Source organism: Periplaneta americana, chromosome 5, assembly GCF_040183065.1.
Source record: "Periplaneta americana isolate PAMFEO1 chromosome 5, P.americana_PAMFEO1_priV1, whole genome shotgun sequence".
Taxonomy (NCBI): domain Eukaryota; kingdom Metazoa; phylum Arthropoda; class Insecta; order Blattodea; family Blattidae; genus Periplaneta; species Periplaneta americana.
This window is the reverse complement of record NC_091121.1, coordinates 38350287-38362920: the sequence shown is the minus strand read 5'-3', so window position 1 is coordinate 38362920 and position 12634 is coordinate 38350287. Positions and strand designations below refer to the sequence as shown.

Here is a 12634-nt window from a genome sequence, read left to right as displayed (position 1 = left end):
CACACATACTGTGAGGCAAACAAAGGGGAACACAGTAGGTAAAACTTAAAAATGAAAGGGATTCAATCTGGCATCAAAACTTGAGTCTGGTGTGATGTAGTAGATAAAGCGCCTGCACATAAAGCTGGAAACCCAGGTTGGAGTCCCGGTGCCGGAGAGAATTTTTCTCCATTCTACCGATTCTTCACAATTGTTTATGTTCATATTTGAGTTCATGTTTTCCTACCGCCATTTGTATATTTCTAATGAAAAAATACCTAAAAAAAATGAAGTTAGGGGACCACCTTTTAAGGAATGCTGGGATGGACAATTCCCTCATCTACAATGACTAAGGGAGCTGGACAATCCCCTCATTGTATTGTATTGTATTGTATTTATTAACATTCCATGGTATTCATACATGCTTACAGCTAGAATATGGAACAAGTCAAAAAACTTAATATTATTATAAAATCTTAATTTATAGTCACAGTCTAGATGAAATATATACAGACGAGATTTAAAATATAGTCTACTAGTACAACACATAGTTTTAGTATCAATTTCATGAAGTGTTATTGAATGTCATGAATTCACCTACAGAATAGAAGGCATGAGAAATTAGGTACTTCTTTAATTTGGCCCTAAATAATTTTATGTTTTGAGTTTAATTTTTTATATCGAGAGGGAGGCTATTAAAAATTTTTACTGCCATATAACGCACTCCTTTTTGATAGCACGATAGACTTGCCGATGGAGTATGAAAGTCATTTTTTTGACGTGTATTTATGCTATGAACTGTTGAATTAGTTACAAAGTTTTCACGATTACATACGAGGAAGACTATTAATGAAAAGATATACTGACAAGCCATGGGCATCTACGGCAACTAAGGGACAAACCGATTTTTGTTAATTAAGTGTAATTATAATCATTTCGCAAGTAAAAAGGTCAATATAAATTAAATGTTTGCAAGCTAATTTAGAAATGCTAAAATAATTATAAGGTTTATGAAGAAGTTGTTTGTAGGTTCTATAAAAGAGCAGATATCGTAGCAATCAATAGGCACAAGAAAATAGGCTATATCATTTTCCTAATGGCGTGATTCGAAAAATCTGTTAATCAAAAAGGATGTTAATATCGAGGGCATCATGCCAGGTGGGCATATCAACAAAACTGTAAGTTTGCATTAGAGCTATAAAAGGGGGATTTATTTTTCTTTCCCATATCTACATAACAAGGTACTTTCTTCGATTCTATTTCATGTCCATTGTAATTCTCAAACAATTGTTTTCAAACATAAATAGGTACCATTAAAATATTTCAGTAACTCAAAATTTGTTGATATGCCCTTCTGGAATGATGCCCTCGATATGGTAAAGAAACAACATTACCAACTTTGCTGCTCTTACATGGCAGAAAAATACAGCATTCAATCCTGGGAAGTCATCAGCATTACTTTTGGTGTTTGTAAAACAGTTTCCAGCTTTGCTGTCTCAGTGTTCAGAAGATTTTGACTTAACATCAGTCGCTTACAGGAGATGGACTTACAAGTTCTTAATCCTCGGCAAGCTGACGGGGTCCACTTTGAACCCCATACCCACTTTGCTTACAGTGTGTGCATTTCAGGTCAGTTAGTGGAGGGTTAAAGACTCCTTGGTCATTTTCCACAATCATTTGTACAGTGCTAAATAATATATTTAGTTATTTTTTAATAAAATCTATACGTGTTGAGCTGTCAGATCTTCACACCTGACTGTTGCGTTGCTGGAAGACAAGATGACTCTTCTGCTGAATGTCAGGGATGTCCATAGAATCAACGTACAATATAAGTAGCAAGAGACTGTCTTCAATACTGTAACAGTTGACGATGAAAATACCTTGATTGTTGGTTCTAAATAGAAATCTGCGAAGATATCTGCGTAATAATAGCTCAAAGTTTCTATAGAAACGTCTCTCATATGTACATTTTGGGATAAGATAAATTTAAAACGAAAGAATGTACCATATGTAACATAATTATGTTGCCTTTCTGTCTAAAACTGGAATATGCAATTTACAAAATAGTATCACTATCTCCAAATAATGGTAAGTTTAACTTTATTCTCAGTAGTTTTTTTTCAGTTAGTCTTCTACCAGAAGTAAAGAAGAAAGTAACAGAATTCAGAATTCGAATACTGAGTAGTCCAGTAACAAAACTGATCACCTTACGTTTGTGATTTTACAGGATAACATAAATACTTGTCCATAGTTTTCCTACAGTGAAATGTCGTCGAGGTAAATATTATCCTCCATTTTGAATCTTGCGTACACCACTTTTAACACTTAAATATAATTAATTGATGAACTAGTGGACTTACTCGTGTTAAATATGAAATATCTGTCCGGCTTACAGCTGTTTCAGTGCTTCACGCACCATCATCAGAGCCTACTAGATCGCGGCGTCATCTCGAAGTTCTCTGCCTGTTAGGAGGGTGTGTTTTATTGTTGGAAGGTGTTGAATTGTGGAGTCGAATAGTGTGTGTGTACTGAAATTGATCTGTGTGTTTAGGATTTGATCGGGGTGTGTTTTAGTGTGTTTGTATATTTCATATTGTTCCAGTGTGTTGAGTTTTTGGTTCTTGGGTTATGTGTGTGTAGAATTTCCATGTCTGTATTTATGTTATTGTATGTATGGTTAGTATTGGTTACGTGATCGGTGTATGTAGATGTATTGTACAAGAAGTACATCACACTAACATATGAAAACAAAAGCACACATAAGATCGCATCTTCATTCAGGAAACAGAAATACAACATAACATACAGAACAGAAAACACACTACAAAGACATCTCAACACACAAAAAACACAAACAAATAAATACGACCACACAGGTGTATACAAAACTCAAATGTAATAGCTGCGACAAGTTCTACATAGGACAGACAGGCAGATCATTCCAAACACGCTACAAAGAACACATTAAAGCTATAACCAGAGGACACAATACATCTACATACGCCGATCACATAACCAATACTAACCATACATACAATAACATAAATACGGACATGGAAATCCTACACACACACACAACCCAAGAACCAAAAACTCAACACACTGGAACAATATGAAATATACAAACACACTAAAACACACCCCGATCAAATCCTAAACACACAGATCAATTTCAGTACACACACACTATTCGACTCCACAATTCAACACCTTCCAACAATAAAACACACCCTCCTAACAGGCAGAGAAGTTCGAGATGACGCCGCGATCTAGTAGGCTCTGATGATGGTGCGTGAAGCACTGAAACAGCTGTAAGCCGGACAGATATTTCATATTTAACACGAGTAAGTCCACTAGTTCATCAATTAAGTAAATATTGTATAACTTTGAACTTAATTAAATCTATATCAATCTTCTTAATGTATCCAGCTGTTTGCTGACAACATAAAGTCCACTATAGTCCACTGTAGTCTATTCAGTTGCTGTTTTTCACGAGAAATGAGGGGTATTTTGATTGGTGTTCATTATAGATGCCTTTTGCTAGTAGCCAGAGTTGGGGTGTAGTCAATATATACTGCAGGGCTGTGTCTTCTGCAACCGGTATTGATGAGTTTAATTTACTTCTTTTCTGGTTTATGGATGGACAATATGGAAGAATGTGTTCCAGATCTTCATCATGATTATTACACCACAGACAAGTAGGATTATCAGAAATGTGAAATCGGTGTAGATACAATTGAGTGACAATGTGACCTGTTCTGGCTCTTGTTAAACATTTTTGAACATGTCTGGGCAAGTTCTTGTACATTTTCAGGTCATTTGGTTTCTTTTGTACAGACTGTAAAATTTTTCCTTTGTCAGAAGAGAGCCAATTATTGATCCATAGGTTTGTAAAATGAGACTTTACTGAAGCAAAAGCACTGGATAGAGATATCACTTGAAGAGGTCTTGGTTGCAAATATGTTGCCTGTTTTGCAATATTATTGACTTTCTCGTTTCCAGGTATACCACAATGACTAGGTATCCATTGAAATGTTATTTCCTTTTGGAGTTCTTTTAGTTTACTTAGTTGTTTCTGAAGTGGAATAATTCTATGTGCATATAGGTTTGGTACATATTTAATTATATTAAATATAGCCCCCTTGAAGTCGGTAAGTATGGAAATAGATTTTTCAGAAATTTGAGTAACACACTGAAGAGCAGCATGAATAGCTAGCAATTCAGTGTCAAGACTGGAGTAGGATGAACATGGTATGGAATAACTTTCTTGATATTTTGGAATATAATACCCTGCTCCTGATGTCTCATTATTAGGATTTAGAGATCCATCTGTATAAATTTGAAGGTGATCCTTATATGTGCTGCAGAGTAGTTCCATGGAATCTAACTTAAGAATGTATGGAGGATCAGTTTTGGAATGATTTCCTGGTATTTGTATGCTATGTTCTGGAATCACCCATTTCCATGGAGGAATTTCGTTCACAACTGGAGAATAGAAGTAGGTGAAATGTGCAATTGAAATATGTAAATAATTAATTTTGTAGCCATACATAGTAATACTTCATTGTTGTATTCTTTTGTAACAGATTCAGCTCTGTTTTGGATTCCTATTACAGGTGTCATTATATTACTGTTACAGAGAATGAACCTGATTCAGACCACGAGAGTCAGGAAGCAGATCGATTCATTGCACAATCAACCATTGGAATTATCCAAGACTGTATGGAGGATGATCCATGTCCCAAGGTTGCTGGCAGTGATGTTCAGAATAATCAAGGCGATGAGGAGAACACCTCTAGTCTAGGTCTAGGTATGCAGAAACCCCAGTCTCATGCTATTCTTCAATTGAATATAATTATTTTCTCTTCGCTATAAAGTTAAATGGTGTTTCAGTAAAAGAACGACATACTGCAATTGTATGAAATGTATTGATAACATTGTTTACCTTGAGATTATAATTTCATTATAGAGTGAGTCATAGCCAATGTTCCGGTGTTTCTGTTAGCCAACCAGCAGCAAGTCGCCTCTGTTATCACTGCTGCTTGCAACCGCAAACTTATGGTGCTTTGTTGGATTAAAACTTGTGTACTATGTTATATAATAACTAAAGACTAACTAATCCCACAACATTAGAATGAGTATAAGCGTGTACATTATGGCGTGTACCCTTCAGAGAGACTCTGCTCACAATCACAACAAATAACACGCACTACAAGGTCACTCTAGAACAAGTTCCTTACTCCTAAACAAGTACAGTATGCTTCAGTTTAGCAATGTTCATGATATAATGCGCTACTAGTTGAAATAAAGATGCTTAAAACAAGTGTACGAAAGTACAGAAGAGGTAGAGGAATTCGGAAGACAGTATATCTGTGTAAATGACGACATAATATGTTCTAAAAGATGGTACCTATTTATAGTAGCACTGTAATTAAAAAAAAAAAAAAAAAAAAACATATAAACCATTTGAAATTGATAGAAAGAAGTGAATCTGACGGTCTACCTTCAACTAAAGTCTATCCCAGATAATCTGATAGGGACTCCTTCCCTTTGCTACCAGCAGTCTATTTCAAAAACATTGGCCATATGAATTCATTACTCTGTAGTGTGTATGTTATACTGTAAGAACAATCATACTAAAATATAAAAATAAAAATGTGAGAAGTATTCATATGTTCCATGTACGAAAGTTGAATTAATCTAACCAAAATAAAAATGTAGCCTACAGATGAAAAATCAGCATTTAAAAAAATTACATCAGAAAATAATACAGTATGGACATTTATATATAATAACTAGGCCTACGTACATTTTCAATCACTAATATTAATGGAATCTGTTTTCCCATCATTTCAGCCAGTTCTTCAAGAGTCATAGTAGGATATTGTTCCTTCAATGAATTAAACACATTTAAAATGCATCTCTTCTGCCCATTTCTTAACACTTTAGCGGGATTATATTTCATGATCGAGTTTTCTGCCACTACAAATCTCACTCACTAGGTGTTTATAGGCCTATTGTACTGTTTAAACTGCACTGTTAACACTACAATTCGGTAATATAGTTATATTACTCGTAGATCTATTTATACTATATAGGTACACTATTTACACATAGGTACACGCATTAAACTATACCGGTATACAATTTATTATTATATAACTTACACAAACAGTTGGGACAAATTACTTCGCGAACACGTTCGACTGCAGAAACACAATTTTTTCTTCAAGGATAGTTACCGCAACTCTAGGGGAGTACCACATTCCTAAGTTTTCTCACACCCCTAAAGTTGTTGTTGTTGTTAGCAAAGACTATGTTTATTCTTTTGTAATACACAGCCTTACTCTTGAAATCATTCTTTTATGTGTGTGTTCATTCATTCATTCATTCATTCATTCATTATATTCCATAGATCTTACATGAGCAATGAAGCTTTAAGATGGGAACAAGTCAAAATTTTACAATATTACAATCACAATTTTTACAAATTTTTACAGTATTTTACAATTTTTACAGTTTTACAATTTAGTAATTTTCTACAATGATGAGGTGAGGTCCGAGGATTCGCCAAAAGATTACCCGGCATTTGTCTTTTGGTTGGGGAAAACCTCGGAAAAACCCAACTAGGTAATCAAATCAAAGGGGTGAAATGAAGTGATGCCGAGGACTCGCCATAGACCATCTGGCTTCAGTCCCACAGCTGGGGAAAAGCTCGGAAGAAACCATTCATTGTGTTTGATGCGGGAGTTGTCTGTTTTCATCATATAGCACCACGCGTCACTACTCTTCGTCAAGTCATTTGGTCACTGGACAAACTCCGTACTCACTTAACTTCAAAGAGTAGTGGCTAAGATTCCGATCTCTAATAATAACATCTGTAACTCACTCTCCTTACAGTAACTGCTGGAAGTGTTGTTCATCTTGTGTGATACATAGTTCGCATCACATCATTCACAGAACTTGTTCATTAAATTTATTATTATTTTTCTACACGGAACTGGGTGGCCAGGGAATTTACGTCTAGAATTTTCCCTTGTTCTACCACACGATTTCTTTTCCATATGGTGTCAAGGACAGACTACAGACTGGCACAGCTAATTTCGAGGGTGTGGGGGATTCACCAATCATGCACCTTTCACGTGGTAATCTCTGTCTCTCTTTCCCTCATTCCCTGTCACTTGGCATGTACACAAGACGAACTAATGCATGTGAACGTGTATGTTTGTGTGAATGTGTGTGTGTGTGTGTGTGCACACGTGCATACGTGTATGTGAACATGTAACCATTGTGATTCTTCAGTCGTTAATTTGTGAATTGTAATATCACTTATTTCTTATTGTTCTATAGGACCTGACATTGTCAGTATGAGACTTGCCAATTCAATGGACGATTGCCCTGATGTTAGACCACAGAATAACACTCGTACATTAGAAGACGAGAATGGTGAAATAGATCTCAGTGGTATTGATGATGACGAGATAGATTCTTACATCATGTCTGAAAGAGAAGCACAGTACAAAGATACACTCTGGATGAAGATAAATGCTGAATACCTCAAAGAACAGAAAGGTATGTTTCTATATTGCCTGATAATTTAATAAAAGTTTATAAAAATAAGTTTTCTTACACCTCTTTACTGATTTCTATAAACATGCAAACCTTGAGATACTTACATGAATGTGCTATTGTGGCATATTACTTTTATGATATATAATAGTGTGTGTCTCAGCAATCTAGAACAGAAAATTGGTTGGCCGTCTAAACTAGAGGTTTCCACACATCTGCCATCAGGAGGCGCTGCCCTTATTCGACAGTGACTTTGTTTGAGTGTAGGTTGTTTGTTTTCTCAATTGTTATGTGCAGTGGTAAACATATTCATTAAGGGATCATAGGGTTATTCAAAAGTCAGGAAAGATTATTTTCACAGAAAATTCTGTTTTAATTGTTTCAAATGCGGTAGAACATTAAAACTTATTCAAATGAACTAACAACTTTTAATTATGCCCTATATTAAATATTCTGTTTGAGAATGGCAGACACCACACCGAAATTATCACAAAGGTCATCATCATCATCAATAGCTACCAGGGTTTCGGCCATTTGGCCTGTTCCATCTCAGGTGAAAAGCTGGTCTCTCCATCGCTTCTTCGTGCGTCCACGATCTCGGTATCCAAGGGGTCTGTAATTTAATAATCTCCTGGGTAATCTATCATTTGGCATCCGTAGAACATGCTCATGCCAGTTGCTCCGATACTTGTGGATTGTCTCTGTAATGGCTGCGGTATTTAGTTCTTGTCGGATGTCACAAAGGTACAGTACCTATTTAACTTTTAACACAGTACATAATTAAAAGTTGCTCATTTTAACAAATTTTAACCTTTATCATATTTGATATCATGTATAAGTGTGTAAGTGTTGTGAATCATGAATGAACAATTATTAATGTTTTGTTAAGGGGACATTCAACTATATTTTGGAACTTTTTTCCTATTTGACCAATCTTTTTCAAATCTGGAGAAAAAGTTTAATATACACATGGAAAGTAACATGCAAAATCTCAGCTCATTAGATCCAATACTTTTCAAAATAAAAAATATTTCAATTTTTAATCAATCATTAATTGAAATATCACTTTTAAGGGGACACTCAATTTAAAAATTGGAGAAAAAGTGTCATAGAAATGAAAAATTAAATTTCTACACTAATTACGTGACAGAACTAAATCAATACACAGAATTCTTCCCCTATTCATTGAGAAGTCACAGTCAAATGCACAAAGCCAAAAAATAAAAAATGATAATTAAAAGTGATATTTCAATTAATGATTGATTAAAAATTGAAATATTTTTTATTTTGAAAAGTATTAAATCTAATGAGCTGAGATTTTGTTTGCATGTTACTTTCCATGCGTATATTAAACTTTTTCTTCAAATTTGAAAAAGATTAGTCAAATAGGAAAAAAGTTCCAAAATATAGTTGAGTGTCCCCATAATTATCATTTTTTATTTTTTGGCTTTGTGCATTTGACTGTGACTTCTCAATGAATAGGGGAAGAATTCTGCATATTGATTTAGTTCTGTCACGTAAATTAGTGTAGAAATTTAATTTTTCATTTCTATGACACTTTTTCTCCAATTTTTAAGTTGAGTATCCCCTTAAATTTGTTTAAAAAGAAACGCAGAATATATCACCAACACCAACCACAACTATAGTAATGTAGAAACAATTTTCTGCCATGTATCTCTCTTTCTGATCACATATCTGTGTCGAAACATTAAGTCTAGCTTTTACAGAACTCAATTTCATGATTGCTTCCCTATGACATGCTGAAAGTTCATGTACTTCTTTAGTTTTTCAGTGTCCTTCTTCCAATTACAAAATCCTGTTTCAATGAAAGTCATCTCCCTTTCACCTGAGCATCGAAAGTACAGTTTGGTTTATTTGCATATCTCTTTTAGTTATCTCACATTATGAGCTTCTAATCTCGTCGAATTTCATGATACATACTGACTGAATTTGGCTCCCTATATGCAGTACAGACAAAGACATATTCTGCATTAAAAAGTGTTTGTTCAGCAGTATATATCCGACTTCTCATCATTAAGCAAAGCATGAGGCAGAAAATCTTAATGTAAACAGCAACAAGGATTAGTACAACTTCTGAAAGTAATCTTCATGAAATGGAGAATAAGAATAAAGGGAATGAATAGGACTGCTAGAACAAATGCTGGATCTTCCTTAGAACTTTAAATAACCTCACTGTATATTCAACCTTTCTTGTTATGGATGTGGGTTTTGATTCATTTGTTTAATAATACATATCTTATTATTTGGTTGCCAGTCCATTGTATAAATACGTCTCTTTTCTTTTATTAATTGAATAGTCTGGTTTCTGCGCAACTATTAAAACAAGTCAACAACGTTAACAGTGAAAAGAAGTCTATTTACAACCCATGTATTCCTCATTCAGTGAGAGATACAAAATTAATATTAATACATGGGAAGTGAAAGGATTTCTTTTTGGCGCTAGGGGAACTTCATTTAAGTTAACCAAAACCATTCTCCTTTCTCTTAAATTTTCTAATGAGGACATTAACAAAATTTGTTTAATGGTATTGAGAGATTCATTATCCATTCTACACAATCACTTGTATAATAGTATGCAATTCTTTTTTCACTTCATCTCATTACTCTTCAATGTATTTTCATCTCATGTTTCTCCGAACCCAAACTGTACTTTATTTTTAAATTTATCATTGTTCCGTATTCTCTCCGCAATCATATTGTAGTTTTCATTTAACCTCTGCTTTGTATTCTGGATCCTAGTGGTCAGCCGTAGATTTCGGCCAGATGTCCCAAATTGTGGAATTTGTTGTTTGTTTTACAGAGAAAGAAGAAAGATTAGCAAAAGAAAAAGAAGAAGGTAAGCCAGAAAAGAAAAGGCGAAAGACGGGTCCAAGGAAGAATAAAAGCAACAATGCTGCCAATTCGGCTGGTGAAGCTATAGAAAAGATGCTTCAAGAAAAGAAAATATCCTCCAAGATAAATTATGATGTTTTAAAGAGTTTGAATGTTAAATCATTAGAAACTCCTCCAACACCCACAAAGGAGCCCAGTGAAAGTACACCAATTCTTCCGAAACGAGATGGTGTTTCATTATTTGGCTCCCCAGATAAAAGGTACGACTTTTAAGACTTTATCCAACATAGCTTCTCGTTCTATGCATTTCCATGATAAAGATCTTCTAATTTATTAATTATGTTGCAGACACATTATTCTCACAAACTCTATATATGTGGGACGTTTTCACATGATAAAACAAAGTGTTTAGCATTCCATGTAGTAGTGAATTATTTAATGAATTCCAGTAATAGTTATTTGTTCTTTTTTTAAGGAGCCATTTGGAAAATAATCTCTGTAGGACATTATTATTTTTTTTATAGTTATATAGGAAGGCGTTTGAAGCAAGATGCTGATCACTCTACCTCATTCTAGTGCCAAGATCATGCAATCATGGAATTCTAACTGTGCTCCTGTGTGCATTCGTGGCATCTAAAGGGGGAGGGAGCTGCTTTTACTTATGCCCTGCCATCCAGCAAAGCCTATTTAAGTTTTTGGGCTGTTGAAATTCCTTTGTCAATTTTAATAGGCGTTTCTGATCAATTTTTTTAATGTTGCTTCTGAGCATAATACAGTATAATAAATAATTGATTAAATGGCGATCTTACTCGTGTTAATTATGTAAGCATGTGCGGCTTACAGCTGTTTCGGTGCTACTTGACACCATCCTCAGAGCCTTCTGTGTCTCAGCACCATCTCAAATTCGCTGCCTGTTGTGTGGGTGCGTTCGTGTGATGAAGAGTTGTGTCAAATAATGTATGTGTTCTGAAATTGATCTGTGTGTTGAGAATTTGATTGCTTACATAATTAACACGAGTAAGATCACCATTTAAACAATTTTTTATATTCATGTGTTGAAAGTAGTGTACGAAAAATTCAACATGGATTATCAAGACAGTATAATACTTCTGTTTGTGAAGATTTTATTCTACACACACGACCCTCACAGCCTAAATTTAATCGAAACGTGGCAACGTAGCAAATCTGATTTTTGACAGTTATTTTCCTAGATTTCTGCAGTATCTGCTTGAATGTTTCTGTGGCTAATTCTTCTGTGTATATATGGAGTATTTTTGCTTCGACTTTTTTAAAGAAGGATATTAATTCGGAGCAAAACGCACACTTCAGCAGTGAAATCATTTTTATGATACTGAAATTAAATTCTAAATTATGTATAAAAATTGTTTCGTCTGAATATTAATATTGTGCTATTGCTGGAGTGAATCAAACTGGACAATAGTGATGGATTTTTAAGGCTGATGAAATTCGTTAGCTTGACTACCTTTAAGTTGGAAGTAATGTCAGGAATCATCTTATCTTGGATCTACTACCCTTAAGGAATCCTGTTCCTAAGTAAGAGGACTCCAATAAAAATTTTCGACCTTTGAGACATACCTTATTTGTGTCTCTTTATATTAGTGAAACTGCAGTAGCTTCAGACGCTCGAATCAGAAAAATAAAAATAGGACATTGTTTTGAAGGTTCTGAAGTATTCTACCAGGTCGTTAAAAGGCATTAATTACGTAGTTAAAAAATTTTAGGTACCAGAACCGAAAGGTATAAATTAGCCAACTGTCCTGACATGTTTAGACATTGTAAAGGATTACACTTCTCTCGAAATCTAATCAAACCTAAATAGCAATTTAAATCAAAATCTATTTTAAATATTTTCATAAGAAGGACATTACATTGAAGTATCTTCTTACGAAACACAGATGTTAGGTCCCTTTTATAATGCCCACAATTTTAATATCCATTTTATTTTGTCCATTACATAAAAATCCATTACACTATGTCCATAAATATATGTCCAATGAAGTATACGTCCACTTTATTTTAGTCCAATTGCACAAATTTTATGTCCACATTTTTATGTTCACTGCATGATTGTGCAATACATTAGTATTAGTATTAGTATTAGTATTTATTTATTTAACCTGGTAGAGATAAGGCCGTCAGGCCTTCTCTGCCCCTCTACCAGATCTCAACACACAGATCAATTTCAGAACACATACATTATGTTCACCTACAA

At 34.4% G+C, this 12634-nt stretch overlaps 1 protein-coding gene across 1 annotated transcript in view; it reads left to right on the top strand.

Moving 5' to 3' along the window:
- Brf (Brf RNA polymerase III subunit) overlaps window positions 1-12634 on the top strand; it is a 234259-nt gene that overhangs the window by 217682 nt on the left and 3943 nt on the right. The window contains exons 10-12 of the mRNA XM_069825490.1: window positions 4619-4789; window positions 7330-7551; window positions 10370-10661. Coding sequence (XP_069681591.1) covers window positions 4619-4789; window positions 7330-7551; window positions 10370-10661 — 685 coding nt within the window. The remainder of the gene's footprint in view (window positions 1-4618; window positions 4790-7329; window positions 7552-10369; window positions 10662-12634) is intronic.